This window comes from Syngnathoides biaculeatus, chromosome 5, assembly GCF_019802595.1.
Source record: "Syngnathoides biaculeatus isolate LvHL_M chromosome 5, ASM1980259v1, whole genome shotgun sequence".
Taxonomy (NCBI): domain Eukaryota; kingdom Metazoa; phylum Chordata; class Actinopteri; order Syngnathiformes; family Syngnathidae; genus Syngnathoides; species Syngnathoides biaculeatus.
This window is the reverse complement of record NC_084644.1, coordinates 15,215,792-15,240,711: the sequence shown is the minus strand read 5'-3', so window position 1 is coordinate 15,240,711 and position 24,920 is coordinate 15,215,792. Positions and strand designations below refer to the sequence as shown.

Here is a 24,920-nt window from a genome sequence, read left to right as displayed (position 1 = left end):
TCAATCTCAAATTACCAAGAAGTATTTATAATCCCAAATTGGCAATGCGTATTTAAAAAAAGAAAATCAACCGTCTGTCGCAGCAGAGAAGTTTAAGTTTAATGTGTGGCTATAATCGCTTCCATGTACGTGGAGACAACTCAGTCCTCTTTTTTTATTTTTTCCAATTATAATGAATGCAAGTTTGTGTAAAAACAGCATTCATTTATTTTAGTATTGGTATTTGTATTTAATACAAGCTGAAAAGATCAATAGATTTCGGCATAGGTTGACGTGTGGCCGAATACTCTTCCGTGTTCACGAGCCGCCTCCCCGTCACTATGACGGATTTATTCCTGATTGAGAACCGATCCAGCAACGAAGTATTTGTATGCATCCAGACTTTTATACGCTTTCAAACTTTTCTGTGTAAATCTCGACGGGTTACTCACCAGATACATGTTTATTTTCCAGTTGTCCAAGACAAGCAGAATTAATAGTCCAATTTCTTATTGGCGAAAACGTCGACTTTGGCATTAAAGTGATTGTAATGTGTAATTTCTAATACAAATTATCTTATCTAGATGAAAATATATGTTCAACTGTACCATAAAATATGTATCCTGTGAGATATTTTTTCCCAAAAATAGAAGGGTTGCATCAGGAAGGGCATCCGGCGTAAAAATTGTGCCAGACAAATATGTGGGTTAATCTGAGATGACACGTTGTGGCGACCCCGAAAGGGACAAGCCGAAAGAAACTTACTTTCTATAAGTCTTTTTGAATTAAAGTCAGCAAACTTTCACCTAATTTCCATCACCTGAAAAATGACTAATTTCGGGGGCGAAGCCTCTGACGTCACTCAAGGTGGACCGGCGATTGTACGACTTACGTGAGCACAGTGACTCAGAATTCCTCAGTGATTGTAAGTTAAAACCAATCCATAACAATGGTGAACATGTGTGTGGTTCAGTTTTGTCGCAATTCAAATAATTCTGGTCACAGTGTGCATTATTATCCCAAAGACCCAAACCTCAGAAGACAATGGGTCAGCTTTGTGCAAACGAAGAGGGCTAATTTTTCCAAACCCGGTCAACACTGTCACATGCAGTGAACATCTCACCTGAACCTGGACACGCTTCGACAACCTTAGCCCCCCACACAAAGGACCAAAACTGCAAAGAGCGTTTGTTGAAAGACAAGTTGCAGAGGTATGTTGATTATCTTTTATTTCCTGAAAACGTTGAACACTGTTTGTATGATTGAATGATAGAAGCACACGTCGTGCTTAGCGAAAAATATTTTATTACTGCAAATACTTTGCATTTGCAACTAGAAAAACAGGATAATGTGTACAATTGGCGGCACGGTGGAGCAGCTGGAAAGCATTGCTCTCACTGTACTGAGAACCCGCGTTCAATCGCAGCACTCCATGTGTGGAGTTTGCATGTTCTCTCCGTGCCTGCGTGGGCTTCCTCCCACGTCCCAAAAACATCAATTGGAGACTCTAAATTGCCCCTATATGTGATTTTGAGTGCGGCTGTCTGTCTCGATGTGCTCTGTAATTGGTTGGCAACCAGTTCCGAGTGTACCCTGCCTCTTGCCCGTTGAAAGCTGGGATAGGCTCCAGCACTCTTGTGACCCTTGTGAAAATACGTGGCTAAGAAAATCGATAATGGATACAAACCTTTTGTTTTTATTTATTTATTAATTATTTGCAGTTTAAAAAAAAAAAAAACTAAAATATTACATAAGATTAAAACAAGGAGTAGGGGAGGGCTGCAAGCCTATCCCAGCTGTCAACGGGCAGGAGGCGGTGTACACCCTGAACTTGTCGCCAGCTAATCTCAGGACACATGGAGGCAGACAACAGTTGCACTCACAATCACACCTCGGGGGAATTTAGAGTCACCAATTAATGCATGTTTATGGGATGTGTCAGGACACTGGAGTGCTTGGAGAAAACCTACGCAGGCACGGGGAGAACATGCAAACAAACAGGCAGGGCCAGGATTGAACTGGGTCCTCAGAACTGTGAGGCCAACGCTTTACCAGCTAGCCCACCGTTTTATCAATTAATTTTTTATCGTTTTATGAACTTTAAACCTTATTTTTCTATTAATTACAGATGTTGCAGGAAGCATCTTCTGCACAAGAGGTTGACATCGAACCAGCAGATGCTGAATTTCAATCTTTGGTCCATTCCAAAAGTTGCCAGGCTGAAGTGCCTATTCATGACAGAACACAGGTTTCCGACAGCAGAGAGAATACTGCAACATGTATTTCAACCTCAGGTGTTCTCAAAGTACTCTTACAGGGCTCAACATTAACTTTTGCAGCTACTTGCCCTGCTGGCAAGATTGCAGTGATGAAAATTGAGGGCCCAGCAACCTCCTTCTTCTGATGACAAAATTTGCAGGTCATGCCCTTCTCATCATACATTATTCCATGAAACTCCGGTGCCGATGACATCTTGAATTCTTTTCTTTTTGTTTTGTCATATTTCTTGTTGTTTTCTTTTGGCACTGGACGTGACATTTCCTTTAGAATGGGTGCGTGTTGGAACATCAGAATGATGAAGATTTTGGGGATGTGACATTTCCTTTAGAATGAGTGTGTGTTGGAACATCAGCATGATAAAGATTTTGGGGATGTGATTTTTTTGAAGACCCAGTTCGACAACTTGAATCAGTGGGTTGACTGGAGATTGTAGTGATGAGGAAGATTTGGCCTGTTGTTGTTGAACTGCAGTGTTTTCATTGTTACACTGTGGCAAAGTTGCAGACTCAGGAGGGGTTGGATTTGAAGCAGCTCTTTGAAGGGTTTCAGAAGACTCATCAGGGGTATTCATTGCAGTCTGTCTTCTCAGACACAGTAGTCGAACTGTTTTGTTTGTAATTACAAATTTGATAATTGACGACTGACCATTTTTTATTGATGTTGGTAACTGGTGTAATGATCATGCTCCTTTTCGACGCGTGGTTGTTCAATTTTGTCAATGTTTATGAGGGGGGCAACATGATTTGGTTCAAATATGACACCATCTTGTACATTCAGATCACCATCCCTAGTCCATGTTATGATCAGTGGGTTGAAATGATGACTGGGGTATTTTGACGAAAGGTGGACAATCTTATTGTTCAAAGGTTGAATTACTCAGTTAATCAATGAGCGGCATGGTGTAGGTACATCAGGATAAACTGATATTATATCTTAAAGTACGGTACTAAGAACAAGAAGATGAAAAACAGAACACTATCTTTTGTTGACTTGCGTTTGTCTGGCTTCATGCATCATAGCATCAAGAGCGGGAGTAGTGAATGAAGATCCCTCCATTACTTAAAGAGAGTCTTGATTCAAAAGACTATGTCATAATGTGATTTTGTCAATATCTGACTCAGCACAACACTGGTCCAGGCGAGGATGAGTGAAGTAGTCATTCATGTTATTTGTGAATTCGTCACAGCAATCTGACCGTAGGGAAGCTGCCAACTTCTCTGAGCCTGAAACAGTTACACCATTCAGTTAAAAAAAAAATTTCGACACTTTGAGACAATCCAGAAAACCGCTCTTGGAGGTCACCCTATGTCCGTGCCTCTTCTGGAAAAGTGTTTACTCCTGCCATTTCCATCCTTTATGCAAAGTCCACCACCATCTGTCCTTCAAAGTTCCTTTCCTGGATGCCGTACTTACCCATCACTTCTTCATTGCCCGATTCCTTTATCAACATGTCCATTGCAATCTGCACCAATCACAACTCTCTCTGTGTCTGGGATGGTCAGAACTACTTCATCTAGTTCCTTCCAGAATTTCTCTTTCAACTCTAGGTCACATGTGCGACATAGCTGCAAATACATTATATGATTTCAAGTTTCATTCTCATCACATGATCTGATACACTTTTCACCTCCAAGACATTCTTAACCAATTCTCCCTTTAAAATAACCTATACTAACTTTCTCTTCCTATCTAATCCTTCTTCTTCTTTTCCTTTCCGCTTGTCCCGTTCGGGGTCGCCACAGCATTTCATCTTTTTTCCATCTATGTCCTGCATCTTCCTCCCGAACCCCAACTGCCCTCATGTCTTCCCTCACCACATCCATCAACCTTCTCTTTGGTCTTCCTCTCGCTCTTTTCCCTGGCAGCTCCATCCTCAGCACCCTCTACCAATATACTCAGTCTCTTGCCTCTAGACATGACCAAACCATTGAAGTCTGCTCTCTCTAACCTTGTCTCCAAAACATCCAACTTTGGCTGTCCCTGTGAACTCATTTCTAATCCTATCCAACCTGCTCACTCCAAGCGAGAACCTCAACATCTTCATTTCTGCTACCTCAAATTCTGCTTCCTGTTATTTCTTCAGTGCCACCATCTCTAATCCATAGATCATGGCCAGCCTCACCACTGTTTTATAGACTTTGCCCTTCATCCTAGCGGAGGCTCTTCTGTCACATAACACACCAGACACCTTGTTCGAGCTGTTCCAACCTGCTTTGACCCGTTTCTTCAATTCCTTACCACACTCACCATTGCGCTGGATTGTTGACCTTAAATATTTGAAATCCTCCACCCATGCTATCTCTTCTCCCTGTAGCCTCAGTCTTGCCCCTGCACCCCTCTCATTCATCCACATATATTCTGTTTTAGTTGGGCTAATCTTCATTCCTCTCCTTTTCAGTGTACGTCTCCATCTTTCTAATTGTTCCTCTGCCTGCTCCCTGCTTTCACTGGATATCACAATATCATCTGCAAACGTCATGGTGCAAAGGGATTCCAGTCTAACCTCATCTGTCAACCTATCCATTACCACTGCAAACAGGAAGGGGCTCAGAACTGATCCCTGATGCACTCCCACGTCCACCTTAAATTCTTCTGTCACATCTACGACACAGCTCACCATTGTTCTGCTGCCATCATACATGTCCTGTACTATTTTAACATACTTCTCTCCCACACCAGACCTATGCATGCAGTACCACAGTTCCTCTCTTGGTACTCTGTCATAGGCTTTCTCAAGATCCACAAAGACACAATGTAGCTCCTTCTGACCTTCTCTGTACTTTTCCACTAGCATCCTCAAGGCAAATAATGCATCTGTGGTACTCCTTCGAGGCATGAAACCATACTGTTGCTCGCAGATACTTCTGTCCTGAGTCTAGCCTCCACTACTCTTTCCCATAACTTCATTGTGTGGCTCATCAACTTCATTCCTCTATAATTCCCAAAACTCTGAACATCGTCTTAATAATGGGAACTTTTCCTCCATTGTTCAGGCATCTTTTTGCCCGCTAGTATTCTGTTGAATAAGTTGGTCAAAAACTCCACAGCCATCTCTCCAACTTGCTTCCATAACTCCACCGGTGTGTACTCAGGACGAACTGCCTTTACATTTTTCATCCTTTGTAGTACCTTTTTAACTTCCCCTTACTAATCATTGCCACTTCCTGGTCCTTCACACTTGCCTTTTCTCCTCTTCCTTCTCTCTCATTTTCTTCATTCATCAACTTCTCAAAGTATTCTTTCCATCTATTTCGTACACTACTGGCAACATTCAACACATTCCCATCTCTATACTCACCCTTACCTGCTGCACATTCTTCCCATCTCTATCCCTCTGTCTGGCCAACCTGTAGAACACCTTTTCTCCTTCTTTCGTGTCCCACCTGGTGTACATGTTATGTGCCTCTTGTTTAGCCTTTGCTACCTCTACCTTGCCCTACTTCGCATCTCAATGTACTCCTTTCACCTCTTTTCAGTCCTCTCAGTGTCCCACTTCTTTTGCTAAGTTCTTTCTTTGTATGACTTCCTGTATTTTGGAGTTCCACCACCAAGTCTCCTTCTCCCCTTTCCTACCAGAAGACACACCAAGTACTCTCTTGCCTGTCTCTCTGATCACCTTGGTTGTAGTCGTCCAGTCTTCCTAGAGCTTCTCCTGTCCATCGAGAGCCTGTCTCACCTCTTTCCGAAAGGCCGCACAACATTCTTCCGTTCTCAGCTTCCACCGCATGGTTCTCTGCTCGACCTTTGTCTTCTTAATCTTCCTACCTACCACCAGAGTCATCCTACACACCACCATCCTATGCTGTCGAGTTACACTCTCCCCTACCTCTACCTTACAGTCAATAACCTCTTTCAGATTACATCGTTTGCACAAAATATAATCCACCTGCGTGCTTCTACCTCCTCTCTTGTAGGTCACTTTATGTTCCTGCCTCTTCTGGAAATAAGTGTTCACTACAGCGATTTCTATCCTTTTTGCAAAGTCCACCACCATCTGTCCTTCAAAGTTCCTTTGCTGAATGCCGTACTTACCCATCACTTCTTCATCATCTCTGTTTCCTTCACCAACATGCCCATTACAATCTGCAGCAATCATAACTCTGTCTGCCTGGGATGCTCAGAACTACTTAATCTAGTTCCTTCCAGAATTTCTCTTTCAGTTCGAGGTCACATCCTACCTGTGGGGCATAGCTCCATTTCTCTTCACATCTACTCTGTGGTAGAATAATTTAAACCCTACTCCTAAACTTCTAGCCTTACTACCTTTCCACCTGCTCTCTTCGATGCACAATATATCAACCTTTCTCCTAATCCTCATGTCAACCAAGTCCTGAGCTTTTCCTGTCATAGTCCCAACATTCACAGTCCCTACACTCAGTTGTAGGGTCTGTGCATTCCTCTTCTTCTGTCGACGAATCCGGTTTCCTCCTCTTTGTTTTTGACCCACAGTCGCTGAATTCCCGACGATGCCCTGGAGGTTAACGGTCCCGGGGTAGGGGCGTTGTTAACCCCGGCCCACGACCGATCCGGTATGGGATTCTTTAGATCATTGCTCATATTTGTTTGGCACAGTTTTTACGCCAGATGCCCTTCCTGATGCAACCCTCTGCATTTATTCGGGCTTGGGACCGGCCTACAGATTGCATTGGCTTGGCCCTCATAGGGCTGCAGATCCAGAAAACTAGACATCAGGGACTAATTCCATCTTTTTTCCAGTAATTTTCAGAGGGTGGTCAAGAATGTTCTAATCAGCCATTGAGCTGAAAAAATAAACCACAGTAATACAGACACTATTTTTTCCAATCAGTATTAAAGCAAAGCAAATTTATTTGTATCGCGCACTTAACACACAAGGTAACTCAATGTCCTTTACATGATTACAGGCATGTGAAAACAAAGAGATAAAACATTGAAAATTTGATAAAAACAATAAAAATGACAAACAAAATATTTATAAACAAAAACACAGTTAAAACCTCATACAGTGCAATTAACATGATCAAAAAGTGGATATATTCTAAATAGCAGTTTTCAACCTGGATTTAAAAACATTCAGGCCGACCTCACCTCTGTTGGCAACTCATTCCATTTTTGTGCAGCATAATAGCTAAATGCTGCTCACCATATTTGCATTGGACTCTGCGCTCTACGATTTGACCTGAATCAGTCGATCTCAGAGCTTGACTGGGTTTGTATTCCGTAAGCATTTCTTTCATGTATTCAGTACCTAAATCATTTAGTGGTTTATAGACCAGTAGCAGAACTTTAAAATCTATTCTAAAGTTGACTGGAAGCCAGTGGAAGGACTTTAGGATTGGAGTTATATGACCACTTTGTTTTGGTCAGAACGCGAGCTACAGCATTCTGAATGCGCTGTTTTAATATTCTTTTTTTTTTTTTTTTTTGGGGAGTCCAGTCAGAAGACCATGACAGTAGTGAAATCTACTTGATATAAAAGCATGGATGAGCTTTTCCTGGTTTGCTTGACACATATAAGACTTGACTCTAGATATGTTCTTCAGATGGTAGAAGGCAGTTTTTTAATTGCTTTGATATGATTGTTGAAAGTCAGGTTATAATTAATCAGAACATCAAGGTTTCGAACTTGTTCTTTGGTTTTTAAAGAGAGTCCAGGTGTTTACTAACAGCAATTCTTTTTTCTTTAATGCCAAAACAATTGTCTCAGTTTTGTTGTGATTTAGCTGAAGAAAATTTGGACTCATCCAGTTATTTATCTGATTTAGACAGTACTCTTCTGTCACATAAAACATCAGACACCTTCCGCCAACTGTTCCACCCTGCTTGGACCTGTTTCTTCACTTCCTTACCACACTCTCCATTGCTCTGTATTGTTGACCCCAAGTATTTGAAGTTATCCACCTTCGCTATCTCTTCTCCCTGGAGCTTTATTTTTCCTCCTCTGCCCCTCTCATTCACGCACATATATTCTGTTTTACTTTGGCTAATCTTCATTCCTCTCCTTTCCAGTGCATACCTTCATCTTTCTAACTGTTCCTCCGCCTGTTCTGCGAACATCATGGTCCAAGGAGAATCCAGTCTAACCTCGTCTGTCAGCCTATCCATTACTACCGCAAATAGGAAGGGGCTCAATGCGGAACCCTGATGCATTCCCACCTCCACCTTAAATTCTTCTGACACACCAACTGCACATCTCACCGCTGTTCTGCTGCCCTCATACATGTCCTGTGCTATTCTAACATATTTCTCCGCCACACCAGACTTGCGCATGCAGTACAACAGTTCCTCTCTTGGTACTCTGTCATGGGCTTTCTCTAGGTCTTCAAAGATACAATATAGCCTCTGTCGTTTTCCACGAGCATCTTCAAGGCAAATAGTGCATCTGTTGTACTCTTTCTAGGCATGAAACCATATTGTTGCTTGCAGATAATTCTGTCCTGAGTCTAGCCTCCACTACTCTTTCCCATAACTTCATTGTGTGGCTCATCATCTTTATTCCTCTGTAGATTCCACAGCTCTGAACATCGCCTTTGTTCTTAAAAATGGGGACTAGCACACTTTTCCTCCATACTTCTGGCATCTTCTTTCCGGCTAGTATTCTATTGAATAAATTGGTCCAAAACTCCACAGCCACCTCACCAAATTGCTTCCATACATCCACTGGTATGTCATTGGGACCAACTGTCTTTCCATTTTTTGTTTTGTTCAGTGCCTTTCTAACCTCTCCCTTACTAATCAAAGCCACTTCCCGGTCATTCACGCTTGCCTCTTCTACGCTATCTTCTCTTCCATTTTCTTCATTCATTAACTTTTCAAAGTACTCTTTCCATAGACTTAGCACAATACTGGCACCAGTCAACATATTTCCATCGCTATCCTTAATCACCTTTACTTGCTGCACATCCTTCCCATCTCTATCCCACTGTCTGGCCACCCTCCTTTTCTCCTTGTTTTGTATCCAACCTGGAGTACATGTCGTCATATGCCTCTTGTTTAGCTTTCGCCACATCTGCCTTTGCCCTACGGCGCATTTCAATGTATTCCTTATGCCTCTCTTCAATCCTCTCCGTGTCCCACTTCTTCTTCGCTAATCTCTTATCTTGGATGACTTCTTGTATTTTAGGGTTCCACCAGTCTCCTTCTCCCCTTTCCAACCAGAAGACACCCAACGTACTCTCCTGGCTGCCTCTCTGAATACCTTAGCAGTAGTATTCCAGTCTTCTGGGAGCTCTTCCTGTCCATCTTGAGCCTGTCTCACCCCTTTCCGGAAGGCCACACAACATTCTTCCTTTCTCAACTTCCACCACCTGATTCTCTGCTCTACCTTGGTCTTCTTAGTCTTCCTAACCACAACCAGAGTCATCCTCCACGCCACCATCCTATGCTGCCAAGCTACACTCTGCCCCACCACAACTTTACAGTCGGTAACCTCCTTCAGATTGCACCGTCTGCACAAAATATAATCCACCTGCGTTCTTCTACCTCCATTCTTGTAGGTCACTCTATGTTCCACTCTCTTCTGGAAATAAGTGTTCACCACTGCCAATTCCATCCTTTTTGCAAAGTCCACCACCACCTGCCCCTCAAAGTTCCTTTGCTGAATGCCGTACTTACCCATCACTTCTTCATCACCCCTGTTTCCTTCACCAACATGTTCATTGAAATCTGCACCAATCACATCTCTCTCACACATTCTATTTGTCATTTGCTCATCAGATTGTTTGGATGAGGCAAATGAATCTTTTTGCACCTTGTCTTGCCTAATCTCTTGTTCCTCCGATTGTTTGGGAACAACTGAATCCTTTTGTCCTTGGTTTTCGTAAACATTTAATTTACGGGGCGGTGAATGACGCACACAGTAGAAAATGTTGGCAGCTAATAACTTCACCCCTTGTCTATTTTGACAGAAATCGTCTGCTTTGTAAAGATTTTTACGCTCCCAAAAAAGGCAGAAATTGTCAATGAAACTCATGGATAGTGCAGTGCACACCTTGCCTAACTACAAATTCAATTGACAGAGCCTCGAGAAACGTTCATCTCCAGATCGTACAAGTGGGAGAGGTCCGCTTATAAAAATCTCAGTATTCATCCCTTGCACTTTTGTTTGGAGATGAGTGAAATCTTGATTTAGTACCTATGATTACTGCTTGAGAACAGCCAAGGCCCCTCTGTGTATAATGACAGATTTCACAGTTTGGTGCTGATCAATGATCGCCAGGATTTTTTTCAAGATATTAGACACCGTGTCATTAGTAAAACACTGTGCTTTGGTGTTCTTCTCACTGCAAAAGTTTTTCACATCCTTGATGGCTCCATCACCAACAATGAATGTTTGGGGTCCCAATTTTTTCTTGGATGATTTAATTTCATACCTTTCAGTGGTCGTGGAGGATGAGCATTCTTGGCCTGGGTCTTGTAAGAGTGCCTCAAATCGATTTGTAAGTCTGACATCAATATTTTGCACTGACTCGCATTCTTTTTTCTTGCTCTTCGCTGTAATGGTCCCTCACTTGGTGTTGAGGCGGCCCGCAACGCAGGCCAGCAAGATTCTTCTGTAATCTCCTGGTGCTGTTTTGTCTTACTTTTTAAATGTCCCATATGTTTGGGCTTTGCTCCCAGTGTATTCCAGAAGAACTGCTGGGATGTCCGTTATCCATAGTTCACTTCAGTCGTCGTTGTTGAGCGAGGTGCCTGTCTGTTAGCACACCTCTGCTCACCATTTTGAGACATCTGTAGAGGTGTTTTATTCCCCGACTGTCCATTTCCATCCACATAAACTTCAAGACTGCAGATTTTCGATTCCAGAATTGACACCCTCTGCAGTAGTTCATGATAGTCCTCAGTAGAGAAGGGCATCTTGTCGGCTTGTCTTGTTGCTAATACCAGGCTTGTGCTAATTAGCAGGCCACGGTCACGTAATGATGAAACCACTGATTATCCACAAAAAGAATAATACAGTCTCAATGATTTAAAAGTATCCAGGAGTTGCTGCTTCTAAGAAAAATATTTTAGAAGAAAAACAAGCTTATCAGCAAGAAAAAGAGTGTCATCAGAGGCAAACCAGGCAGAGCAAGAGTAAAGAAAAAAAGTGTCTGCATTGTATGAGAAGCAAGAGAGAGTTAGAACATAAAGTACATGTAAATCACTCTGTCTAGACCAGGGGTGTCAAACATACGGCCCGTGGGCTGGATCCGGCCCGTCTGGTAATTTGGTACGGCCCGGGGAAGAAAGCTGCATTGTATAAAAAAAATGTGAATTTTCTTTAAAAATTTGTAGTTCTTGTATTATCCGCTAGGGGGCGCAGTGTTTTAGTATGTGCAGACAACATGAAAGCAACACTGTGGCGGAACTAGGACCACCTTGACCTGGTAAAATTGAACGTCTGTACAGCGTCTATTGCCGACAATTGCATTATCTACTTTTCCGTTTGCCTCGCACCCTCATCAGCAAAATGTCTTTGTCAAAAAGGAGAAAAGTAGACACAGAGTGTCGGACTTTTCAAGAAAAATGGACATGTTCTTATATGTTCACGGAGGTGAATGGGAAACCCGTGTGCCTGGTGTGCCAGCAGCAAGTTTCGGTGCTTAAAGAATACAATATTCGGCACCATTACGAAACTCAGCATGGTGAAAAACACAACAGTTTGCATGGAGAATTGAGAAAACAGAAGGTAAATGAAATGATGGCGCGTCTGAAGAAACAGCAATCTGTTTTCACCCGGAGCCGAGAAGCCAGTGATGCTGCGGTGAAAGCCAGCTACCTAATTGCGAGCCAAATAGCAATGGCATCACAGCCATACAGTGATGGAGAGTTCATCAAAAACTGCTTGCTGACGGCTGCTGAAATTGTGTGTCTTGAGACGCGACATGCTTTCGCCAATATAAGCTTGACAAGAAATACCGTGGCAGACAGGATTTCGGAACTCTCTGCAGATTTGGACCACCAACTAAAACGCAAAGTGGGGTCATTTGTGGCATTTTCTGTTGCGATTGATGAGAGTACTGATATCACGGACGTCGCTCAACTGGCCATATTCATTCGTGGAGTTGACAAGACTTTGAATGTCACAGAGGAGTTTCTCGAGCTGGTGCCGATGATCGACACCACAACAGCTGAGGACATTTTCAGCTCCGTCGTTGGAGCGCTGGACAGAGTCGGAGCGGACTGGTCACGCGCCGTAAGCCTGGCTACTGATGGTGCGCCGTCAATGATCGGTAAAAACACAGGTGTTGTGACAAAGTTCAGAGATAAAGTACAAGCCGCAAATGGAGGAGGTAATTTTTGGACATTTCATTGCATTTTGCATCAGGAGGCATTATGCAGCAAATTGCTAAGAATGGATCACGTCATGGAGGTGGTTGTCCGAACTGTTAATTTCATCCGAGCCAGAGGTCTCAATCATCGTCAATTTGACAGCTTTCTCAGTGACTGTAACATTATCCATGGTGTGCCTTATCACACGAACGTACGATGGTTAAGCAGAGGTGCTGTGCTAAAGCGCTTCGTTGATTTACGTGATGAAATCGGACAATTCATGGAGAAAAAAGGTAAAACTGTTCAGGAATTACAGTGCCATCTGTGGCTGCAGGACCTTGGGTTTATGGTTGACATCACTGAGCACTTGAATATTCTTAACAAAATGTTGCAGGGACGCAAAAAAATTGTAACACAGTATTATGACAGCATACGTGCATTCAAGTTAAAGCTCGGGTTATGGGAGACACAGGTGGCAAGCGGTGACCCTGCTCATTTTCCCTGTTTAAAAGATATGTGCGCAGCAAGCGTTAATTCTGACGTGAAACGGTACAAAGAGAAGATTTCAGGGCTGTTGATGGAATTTGAGAAAAGATTTCAGGTTTTTAGCAAACTCGAAAGAGATTTTGCAGTTTTTCGCTCACCATTCACAGTCAAAGCTTCTGATTTGCCCGTTGCCATGCAACTTGAAATCATTGATTTGCAGTGTGATGTAGAACTGAAGGACAGATTTGCCTCTGTAAGCTTGGACACATTTTACAAGTACCTCCTACCAGGCTATCCCGCATTGACAGCACTAGGTGCTAAAACATTGTCCATGTTTGGGACAACCTACCTTTGTGAGCAAGTTTTCTCACTAATGAACATTAATAAAACAAAGCTGCGCTCAAAGCTCACACATAAGCATTTGAATGAGATTCTGAAATTGGCTGCTTCTCAGGACATGATGCCTCATATTGATGCACTTGTGCAGGATAAACGATGTCAAGTTTCAAGGGCAAATTCCAAGCAAGACGAATAATTGCTGTGAAAGTTATTCATTTGTTCAAATTGCTTTCCAGATGTTGAAAAACAGTGTTTTTAAGTTCCACAAGGCTGGTACTAAATGTTTTTGGAACATTGTTACTATTTCTGTGATCAGTTTTATGTACAACACACTTAAATATATGTTTAACTGTGTAAAAGTGTTGTTAAAATTGCACATACTTTATTTATGTTCTTATGTTATTCTCTTGTTCATAATATATTGTTCATAATGTAAAAGGAAAATTCTGTTAATAAACATTTTGATACTACTCATTCTTTGCACTAATTATTAGTATTAGTGACTAATACAAAGGAAAAAAGTGGGCTTATTGTTAGTTCTATGTAATTTTGGAATGAGTTTACTGGTCCGGCCTGCTTGATCTCAAATTAAGCTGTATTCGGCCCGCAGACCAAAGGGAGTTTGACACCCCTGGTCTAGACCAAAGTAATACATACACTAATTTCATTAAAAAAAAAGTTAATTGTTATTGATAAGATAAATTCCAAGTCACAAGTAATTGATGTATGATTAATCAATTCAGGACAGACATTACTGAGCTATTGAGCAAAGAAGTCAAATATCAGGGATGAAAATTTAGGAAAATGATAATGGTGCCAACAGTGGTATCATTTTCATTTTTAGTAGGTGGTGGCCCATGTGAAAATGTGGTCCTGATTGTGATCACGGAGATCTTCATTACCACGCCATTGGGATCCTGACAAATATTATTGGAGTTATTGACCAACCAATTTAGACACAGAGATAACGGAGAAAAAAAATAGATTATAAAGAAGAAAATAAAACCGTCAAGACCTGAGAGTCTTTGCAATGTCTAAATGTTTACGTTGTGACAACTCAAATCACAAATTTTCGAATGTCACAAATATTCATGTTTTCTCAAAAAATTTCATGGTTAAAATACAATTTACATACCAAAAGCAGGAGAGAAATGCTGTTAAAAAGGCAGTTCCCATCACCAGATGATTTGAATGCTTTGAACTTGGCCACATCCTCACCATCATAGCCGCTGGTCACCAATAATTCCCTGAAGTCCCCAGGAATTAAATATGAGGACAGGTCATCAATTTGCATTCTGCAAAAATACAGGAAGGATTATTTCATTGTATTTGACTAGGACTTGTCCAGGCAGTAATGGTGACTATATTCTTTCATATTCAATATTAACAAAATCAGTTTAATTCCAGAATGATTATCAGATTACACTAATAGTATTTAAAAGAAATCCATTCATGGTTCCGACGGCTTTCAAATGCAAATTTAAAAAACAAAGGCGAACAACTGCCATAAGCATACAACGGACACCTTTCTCAATACTAATCCTGTCCCACAAATAACTCCATAGGAACTTTGAATTGCAAATCAGTGTTAATTTCAAACACGTGAATTTGTTTACAACACTGACTGGATGCAGCCTTCAATAATATGTCGGCCGGTTTTCCCTTTTGCATGTCACCGTTTCATCACAATATATACCAATGGCTAATTGTGTCAAGTCAAAACATTATTGTCATAGACGATAGCACTTATCATTTGTATAAAAAAAAAATACAAGAACTAGGTCGGATGGTCTTTCTTACCTCAGATTTTCCTTGATTCTATTTCGATGTTTAACTTCACCCAAGCACGAGGTAGCCATTACGCCGGAGAGAAAGGCAACTCATTGGCTTGTTCAGTCGGGCTACAGCAAATCAGAAAACTCTTATGTTAAGCTGTTGTTGTCACATTGTTTCACGTGATGTCAGAAAACTCACATGTCAAGCTGTTGTTTAACGCAATGTCAGCTGTGAATGATCGAAACTATCGACTCGGACACCATTTTTTTAATAAATGCGAAATTACGATATTTCTGTGAAAATTCCCACTTGCCCGGTCGGTTATACAAAATATAAGCAATAAAAATGCTATGATTCTACTTCTGTGATGTACAGTATGTTTACTTCATATACAAACATATACCTCAACATTTAAACAAAGGGGGGAAAAATCAGGATGTAGACCATTTAAACTACTCTTGGCCTTCTGAATCAGGAAAGGCGTCACGAATCTTTGCCACACAGCAGGATGGAAGTGGCATCAGGTTATTTCTGGCAAAAAATTCCCAACCCCATCTCACAAGCTGTCTAAGCAGTATGTCACATTCACCTGAAAATAAGAAAATATGACAATTTTCCAGAATGGGACTTTGTGTGAACAAGCATTGATTGGACAAATTCTGCTTTTAGTAGGGCGACACGGAGGATCAGCTGTAAAGCGTTGGCCTCACAATTATGAGGACCCGGGTTCAATCCCGGCCCCACCTGTGTGTAGTTTGCATGTTCTCCCCATGGTTTATAGGAAGGCTCCCCAAAATCATATGTACAATAAACCCTCCAATGTGTAGTAATATTATTATTACATATATTTTGGACATTAATTGAAAATAAAGAAAATATTTTAAATCCAAACAAAATCTGGATATGTGCCAGCTTTCAGAGCCAAACGCGGAAGAAACATCCTTGACTTTGCCCCTGACGTTGCTGGTGCTTAGCATTACAGACCATTCGTTCTAGCTAAGCCAAGATGCCGACTTTTTCTGCACAAAAACTGAGAAAACGCACCCAAAGTTGTCCTTCTTTAACCTCCTGTGGGGTCAACCTGACAGGATAAAGCTGTGACTGCCACAGTTGAGGCTCATTCATCAGTGGGGAAATTTGCACGCATTTAATCATTACTGGTTATTAGCCGCTAAGTTATAGCCTCTCGTGCTGGTACGGTAAAGCAACAACATACGTTATGAGGCGCGGCTGTTCAATCCCGGACTTCCGTGTGTGGAGTTTGCCTGTTTTCTGCGTGTGTGTAAACTTTCCTCCTGCCCTCCAGCACACCTTTGACCATCGTGCGGCCAAGAAAATGGACGAATGGATATATATGCGTAACACTTCGCGGTTACTATTTACGGCTATCCGCACGTGCAAGTGTCTCTAATTTTGTTTATTATCGCATTCTTAATGTCTACCGGTATCGAACAAAACTCTGGGCGTCGCGCTATAAAACATATTTTCGTTTCGTCTCAACAAAATAAGCATTGAACAATCCTTTGTTTGACCGGCAATATGGCCACGTAAACAAAAGTCACGTAATTTTTTTGACGTAGGTGCACGAGCCTGATACTTCATGTTGTCTAAATTAGAAATTAGTTATTGGCAAATGAATCCAACATTTACTAGTCTTCTAGAAACAATCTTTTTCATCAGATAACTGGAGAAGTCACTCACGCTTTGCCATACATGTCAACTGTTTGACAGTTTGAGGAACTTCAAGCCAAACTTGGTGTAAAGAATGAGCCAATCAGTACCAGTGTCATTCAGTTACAAGGCAAAGAGGGTAGCAGTTGATAAATGAAGTCCAATGATTAGAAGGATTTTCAGTACATTTCGCAAAAAAAGAAAAAAAAAAAACACCCAAGGCTTCACAAGCCTTCATCTCCCCATCACTTGTAAATTCAACTGAAGGTTGTTCTGGAAGATTGGAGAAATATAGAATGAAAAATATTTTTGAAGTGCATAAAAAGGCTTTACAACTGTATGAGTTGTTCCAAAAAAGCATTGTTACAAAAAACACAAATCGAAGTGAGATAAAAATCCTTTACTTTTTGTGCTACTGTTGTATTGTTGTTGTAAACATGACCACACCATGTTATCACCTGCTAGAAATTGTAGCCACGTGGATTTAATTTTAAAATTTTAAATTTAAGGCATTTTCTTTTTTATTCAGGCAAACAGCTGTTTGAGAGGGACCACAATCTGGACACCTCAGACATTCAGTTCCTTGAAGATGGTAATGTATTCATGAGATTATATAGTTGATGTTGATATTCTGTGGGAAAGGGGGACAAAAGTAGTTGATTTCATATTTGTAGTATTGTCCTTACATGTCAGTAATTGTCATAGTGTGTATATGATGTTGGTATCAGGTCAAATTAAAGAAAAAGTTACCTCAGGTGAAAAGCAATACATTTCTGTCCGAACATACTGTAGGTAAAGATAAGCTACACGTATCTTTAGAACAATTGTGTACATAGTTTTATTGTAGATGTGTGAAATCAATAGAATTGTTGAATCATTTGGTGTTATAGATGCCAGAGAGTCTATTTCTTAGATTTACAGTGTGTCTTGCCCATTTGCGGTTCACCATTCACGGCCCCGCCTATTCACAGATTTTGGTCTCCCAAGATTTTTTTTTTTAACCGTATTTTAATGATTGTAAATGTTTTAAATTCTCTTCGAAATAGACGAGGTGACACATTAGATATGGTGGCACACAATGCGGTCCACCTTATGTGCACACTGAGTTCCAACATTTGCAAATGTTGTGTGACTTGTCCAAAAAAGTGCAATTAAACCAGCGGTGGGAAAACATTTTGACTTACAGGCCACAATGGGTTCTAAATTTGACAGAGGGGTCAAGCCAGGACCTCATAGCACAGTATGCACACTCAAATAAATGTACAGTGAAGAAAATTAGTATTTGAAGACCCTGCTATATTGCAGGTTCTTCCACTTATAAATCATGGAGTGGTCTCAAATTTTCATCGTAGGTGCATGTCCACTGTAAGAGAGATAATCTAAAAATAAAAATCGAGAAATTACAATGGATGATTTTTTTTTTTAACGATTTGTTTGATACAGCTGCGAATAAGTATTTGAACACCTGTTTATCAGCTAGAATTCTGAACTTCAAAGACCTGTTAGTCCGCCTTTAAAAGTCCACCTCCACTCCAACTTAATCCGATGCACCTGTGTGCGGTTGTTAGCTGCATAAAGACACCTGTCCACCCCATACAATCATTAAGACTCAAACTTGCAACATGGCCATTACCAAAGAGCTGTCCAAAGACACCAGAGACAAAATTGTACAACTCCACACAGATGGAAAGGGCTACTGAGAAATTCCCAAGCAGCTTAATGAAAAAAGGTCCACTGTTGGAGCTATCATTAGAAAATGGAAGAAGCTAAACATGACGGTCAATCTCAATCAGAGTGGAGCCCCATGCAAGATATCACCTTGTGGGGTCTCAGTGATCCTTAGAAAGGTGAGGAATCAGCCCAGGACTATACGACAGGACTTGGTCAATGACCTGAAAAGAGCTGGGACCACCGTTTCCAAGGTGACTGTTGGTAATACAGTAAGACGTCATGGTTTGAAATCATGCATGGCACGGATGGTTCCCCTGCTTAAACCAGCACATGTCATGGGCCGTCTTTAGTTTGCCAATGACCATTTGGGTGATACAGAGGAGTCATGGGAGAAAGTTTTGTGGTCAGATGAGACCAAAATGGAACTTTTTGGTCATAATTCCACTCACCGTGTTTGGAGGATGATGAATGATGAGTTCCATCCCAAGAACACCATCCCTACAGTGAAGCATGGCGGTGGTAGCATCATCCTTTGGGGTGTTTTTCTGCAAATGGGACAGGATGACTGCACTGTATGAAGGAAAACTTTGACAAAACTATGTCAAAGTTTTGGTCATAATTCCACAAAGCGTGTTTGGAGGAAGACGATCGATGAGTGCCATCCCAAGAAAACCATCCCTACTGTGAAGCATGGGGGTGGTCGCATCATGCTTTGGATGGGACAGGACAACTGTTCTGTATTAAGGAGAGGATGACCGCGGCCATGTATTGGAAGATTTTGGGGCACATCCTCTTAACCTCAGTCAGAGCATTGAAGATGGGTCGTGGCTGGGTCTTTCAACATGACAATGACCCGAAGCACATAGCCAATAACCAAGGAGTGGGTCCGTAAGAAGCATATCAAGGTTCTGGCGCGGCCTAGCCAGTCTCCAGACCTAAACCCAATAGAAAATCTTTGGAGGGAGCTGAAACTCCTTGTTTCTTAGTGACAGCCCAGGAACCTCTCTGATCTAGAAAAGATCTGTGTGGAGGAGTGGGCCAAAATCCCTCCTGCAGTGTGTGCAGGAAACGTTTGACCTCTGTAATTGCAAACAAAGGCTACTGTACGAAATGTTAACGTTGGTTTTCTCAGGTGTTCAAATTTACAGCTGTGTCACACAAATAAATCGTTTAAAAAAATCATACATTGTGATTCCTGGATTTCTCTGACAGTGGACATGCGGCTATGATGAAAATTTCAGACCCCTCCATGATTTCTAAGTGGGAGAACTTGCAATATGACAGGGTGTTCAAATATTTACTAAAATCCGCAAAATACCCCTCATCCAGGTAGAATGTTTGAAAATTTAAAATGTGACATTTACAGACTATTTGTCACAATACTGGTAGAAGAAAATGTAAATGAATTAAAATAGCACACAATACATTTCAGTTGAGAACTCAAAGTTGAAGAAATCAACATTAATTGAAGATGTTACTTTCATCATTCAAAATATATTACTCCATGAAATACTCATTCATTTCTTCTCCGCTCATTTTCTGTTCTGCTGCTGTGAGTAAACGCGCACAAAACTAAAAGACGCATTTTCAAACATTCCATTGCATAAGCATTTTTTTTTTCATAACACATTGGAACTCATCAATTTTAGAGTGTTGCTGGTCTCCCTTTTTTTGCCATTGCATCAAAGTTTGGAGTTAAGCTCTGTTGTGGCAATGCTTAGGATAGATCTTAGGTGTTCGTCAGAACTGTGACGTTTGATGTTCAGAGCGCTGAAAGTCTGCTCACACACGTAGGTCGAGTCAAACAACACTAGCATCTTCTGTGCTGTCCTTTGGAGGTTTGGAAACGTGTTTGTGAGTGAAGTGTAAAAGTCATTCAGTTTAAGAGACTTGACTTCTCCTTTGAGGCAGAGTCGACCTGAAGATCGATCAGTTCCAAATTCAGCTCCAGCGGTACTGTTTCAGGGTCTTGTGACAACGGACAAGATAGCAACTGAAATACCATCTCAATTTGATTAAGATCAAAGCCTGGCTAGTGTGGAGAAATGAGTGAAAGATTTGTTTGACATTTGTCTGGAAATTAAAATCATCTTGGATTTTGAAGGCTTTCGCATTTGTGTACATGTCGTGCACAAACTGATCTACTGATCCCCAGTTTAGCAGTACCTTCATATTCAATTCATTCATAAGTGAAAATATGTCCAGAGCGGGCCACATGGAAAAGCCTTACGGGCCGTAGTTTGCCCATGTCTGACTTAAATACACTGGTTACACTCTTAGCATGCACGCCAGGAAGTGTTTTAATGTATATGTAAGCTACCATATGATGGCGCTTATGAGGCAGTGCAGAACAATTGCATTTCACATCCATAAACTGAAGAAGTTTACAGCATACTTTGCGGCACATGCTGTGAGGAGGTAATTAAGCGATTAAAGTCCATGTTTAGTGTCAATTATTTCGTGAGTCACTTTTTATTGTACGTCATTGATGCTGACAGTATAACCAGTGTGTATCGATATTGTATCTATTATTCAGGGACTTTCGTTATTTGGGGAGTTAACTTAATTCCCGTGAATAATGGGGGAAATCTGTATTTGGATTTTTGTATTTGTATCTGGAATTGGAATTCATACAAATATTGACTATAACTATGACTTAAAGTGCGGGTGACATCCCTATAAACATTCTAAAATAGATATTGTAATGAAAAATACATATAACAGTATTCACTTCAATGTCTAAGAAAAAAAAAAGTGAGCTGAGAGCGTGTCATCCATGCACAAAGTTGCGCAATTGAGTGTCCCTCGACATCCAAGTGGTCACCATATTATTCGCGTCCTCTGTCCTTGATGTCATCGTCACTTCCGCCGTTGAAAACGCGCAGTGCCTGCTACGATGGAAGCCGAACAACAGAGATATTCGGATTTTTCAAACGCCCCTTCTGACAGGGAAGCTCTTTTCGAAAAGGACAACATCACACAACAGAGTGAAGTTACTGGGGCAATATTACACTGTTTCGAGCCCTCAGGGCAATATTACAATATTGTTTCGAGCCATATTCAGATGATATCCGATCACGGCCAAACCACATCCCGTCTGATCCATTCCCGCGGCGGAAATGAGCCATCGCGGCTCATCGCAGCCAGCCGGTGTGACTTTTGACAGAGCCGAGCGGTGCTGCTTTAGTCACAGTTGAGTCGGCTGAGTAACGCATTCTCGGCTGGGTTCTTCAGAGCCGCCCCCGTCGCAAAGCCCAACGCGCAGCCTTCGCAGATGATGTGACCGCCGAACGCGGCGCCTCTGCCGTTGTGACTGAGTTTTGGCCCGCCGTGCTATATAAGGAGGGGGTGGACCCGAGCTATGTTGCAGGCTGAGTGAGACATTGTTGGCTGGCCGAAATCGACACATTTCATACACGGATCTTTTGTTACGTTATGAGAGAGACAGATTACGTGGTCCGCCCCAAACTATTATTTTTTTTAGTAGCTGTATGCGCACATCAACACATTTCATACGTGGATCTTTTGCTACGTTATGAGAGAGACCGATTACGTGGTCCGCTCCAACTTTTTTTTTTTAGTAGCTGTATACAGACCTACCTGTTATTGGGAACCCACGAAGCTCTCGTCCTTTGCACCCGTGCAATCCATTTTTCCACAACGAACAGGGTCTCTTTCAAAGTTATGAAGGGTAATTCCATTCTCCCAAGTGTTCAAGCAATGTCCAGCAATGCAATGAGCCGGCATTTTGGCTAACACGAAGGAACAACAAGCTACCTTCGCGGAAGTAAAACTAATGGAAACAAGGGAGTCCACGAGGGGGCGCCACTGTCCTTTACATCACTTCCTGCTTTTTCTCGACAACAAATTCCTGAGAGGATTTTCATGGTGGGAGTTACAAAAAGCTGTATAAGTCAAAGTCATGTTTTGTCGTGAAAAAACACATGGAACCATATTGGCTCTGGGTTTTCATTAATGATATACCAAAAATCATCTGTTTGACGACACTTGAGCTTTAAGTACTCCATTAGTAATGGTTAGCGATACATTATAAATACATGAAGTCCGCACTCCTCCAAGTAATTGTCATGAATTTATGCGATTGTTATTGAAAGTCACTCTTGCTATCTTTCTTGTTTCAGTTGGAAACAATGTTGAGGTGGATGAATCATTGTTCCAGGACATCGAGGACTTGGATTTGGAAGGTGACGATCCCAACTTTGACCCTTTAGAGATGGGCAGTGATGAGGACTAAAGCGGTGGACAAATAAATAAAAAAGACTGCAGGCAACTGACAACACCATTTTTCTTTTCTGGAAAACAATCACTTGACCAGACATGAAAATCCAATGCTAAGATGCTAATATCAGTTTGAGAGGGAATCTTTGTCAATGCAGCCATACGGCTAAAATGTTCTTATTAAATTGGTGTAATATAATATTCAGTACACCCAGTGTATAGTTAATACATAAACTTAATGAATTTAAAATGAAATATGTTTACAAATAAAAAGGTGAGACGCATCAAAAAATCCAGATACAGTATTGGTCAGTGTTCTTGTCTGATTATACTAAAAAAGAATTACAGGGAGTCTTCGTGTTAAGACGGTCTCGACCTAAGACGTTTCAACTTTACAACGCCCCCCCATCCGTCGTTTTGTTTAGCTCATGCTGATCCGTGTTTGTGCGCCAGGACTATCTTCGCATTTTTTGCCATCCTTTTTAGAAATTATAGCCCAAAGGTATAAAGCTGTATCTTTTAGCAATGCTTCTGCACCCATAAGAAAAACCATTACCATTGAAACGAAGCTCAAGATCATAAAAAGATTGGAGAAAAGAGCGACACCAACACCACCAAGGCTTTAGTCGGTCGACCGTGGGGACATTTATTAAAGACAAAAGCCCATATTTTAACACATGTGAAGGGTTCCGTTCCTATGTCTGATACAATGATCACAAAACAAGGTTCTTTGAAACTTGTCGAGATGGAGAGGATTGAGGACCAGGTTCCAATAGCTAAGCACAGCCTCCCCTTCTTCTCTCTTCACCTCTCAGCAGTTATGCTAAGTACATCATCCTGTTTATTTCGATGTATTTGTTTTTTATACAAATTATTTTGATGTAAATTCTGACTTTAATGGTGGAATCCGACTTAAGTCAAAATTAAAGTTTACTCGCTACTGTTGGAACGGATCTCAGTTGTAGACCGAGGACTCCGTGTACTGATCTGAAGTATTAAACTGGCGGGGGATTTCACATCCTGGATCAACTTCATGTTGTTAATATGTTGAATCTCCGTTTATGGAACAAAAAAAAATATGTTCCAACTTCCCGTTTTTTCTGATCCTTTTCAGCACATGGAGGGGTGCTCTTTGCATGTTATGATATAGAGTACTGTAATGTAATCCTTAGACATTTATATACAGTCCCATCAGGGCTTACCTTGAGCCTCTCTCTCTCTCTCCTCTCACTCTGGTGTCCATTTTGTGACAATTCTCAGAACAGCAGCTGCCAAGTGGCAGGAATATCACTTATTTGCTACAAAAAAAAAGCATGAGCTTAACTGTACCCATTTCTTGGTAATGTATGCCACACAATTTAGTTGCATCAACATGAAACAATCAATAATAGTGTTAAATCATCAAGTTAGTGTGGAATAGACAGTACAGTAAGAGCATAAACAAGGATTATTCCTTGGAATTAGGACTATTAAAACTATTCCTAGCACAGTTATCTAAAAACTCCTGAGAGATGGATGCCAATTGTGAGGCATTACATAGCCCTCCATGAGAAGGAGACCGGCCATGAACAACTAACCACTGGTAAGTGAAATAATGCGTCAAGGGTAAATTGGGTGCAGATATAAAATAACCATTAGTAGAATTGGTTAAAGCAATGATTGCGTCAATAGTTAGTGACATACGGTTATTTACGTAATATGGCCACCAATCAAGGAGTGGTTATCAGTCAGATGTGTGATTTAGTCTTTTGTTTTGTGCATACAGTGAAGAAAATAAGTATTTGAATACTCTGCTATATTGCAAGTTCTCCCACTTAAAAATCATGGAGGGGTCTGAAATTTTCATCGTAGGTGCATGTCCACTGTGAGAGAGATAATCTAAAAAGAAAAATCCAGAAATCACAATGTAGGATTTAACGATTTATTTGTGTGATACACCTGCAAATAAGTATTTGAAAACCTTAGAAAACCAATGTTAATATTTGGTACAGTACCCTTTGCAATTACAGAGGTCAAACATTTCCTGTAGTTGTCCACCAGGTTTGCACACACTGCAGGAGGGATTTTGGCCCACTCCTCCACACAGATCTTCTCTAGATCAGACAGGTTTCTGGGCTGTCGCTGAGAAACACGGACTTTCAGCTCTCTCCAAAGATTTTCTCTTGGGTTTAGGTCTAGAGACTGACTAGGCGACGCCAGAACCTTGATATGCTTCTTTGGAGCCAGTCCTTGGTTTTCCTGGTTGT

At 41.2% G+C, this 24,920-nt stretch overlaps 2 protein-coding genes across 7 annotated transcripts in view; both read left to right on the top strand.

Annotated features, from left to right (window-relative positions):
* Nucleotides 1-24,920, top strand: part of rwdd1 (RWD domain containing 1) — a 59,478-nt gene that overhangs the window by 12,249 nt on the left and 22,309 nt on the right. For 5 of the 6 annotated variants that reach the window (XR_009794946.1, XR_009794945.1, XR_009794944.1 and 2 more), the window contains exons 6-7: nucleotides 17,294-17,356; nucleotides 22,578-22,640. Coding sequence is in view for 3 of the 6 variants with exons in the window: in XM_061819422.1 (XP_061675406.1) it covers nucleotides 17,294-17,356; nucleotides 22,578-22,640 (126 nt within the window). In the remaining 3 variants the exon portion in view is untranslated. Of the gene's footprint in view, nucleotides 1-17,293; nucleotides 17,357-22,577; nucleotides 22,971-24,920 lie in introns of those variants that run through there. The other variant, XM_061819424.1, reaches the window with a different exon arrangement.
* LOC133501225 (general transcription factor II-I repeat domain-containing protein 2A-like) lies at nucleotides 652-13,769 on the top strand. Its single transcript, XM_061820829.1, has 3 exons — nucleotides 652-1,190; nucleotides 2,108-2,227; nucleotides 2,319-13,769. Exon 3 carries the CDS (start codon nucleotides 11,690-11,692, stop codon nucleotides 13,511-13,513), a length of 1,824 nt encoding a protein of 607 aa, XP_061676813.1. The 5' UTR covers nucleotides 652-1,190; nucleotides 2,108-2,227; nucleotides 2,319-11,689; the 3' UTR covers nucleotides 13,514-13,769.

Coding starts and splice junctions, on each gene's coding strand:
- LOC133501225 (XM_061820829.1), top strand. CDS start 11,690: ATGTCTTTGTCAAAAAGGAGAAAAGTAGACACAGAGTGTCGGACTTTT.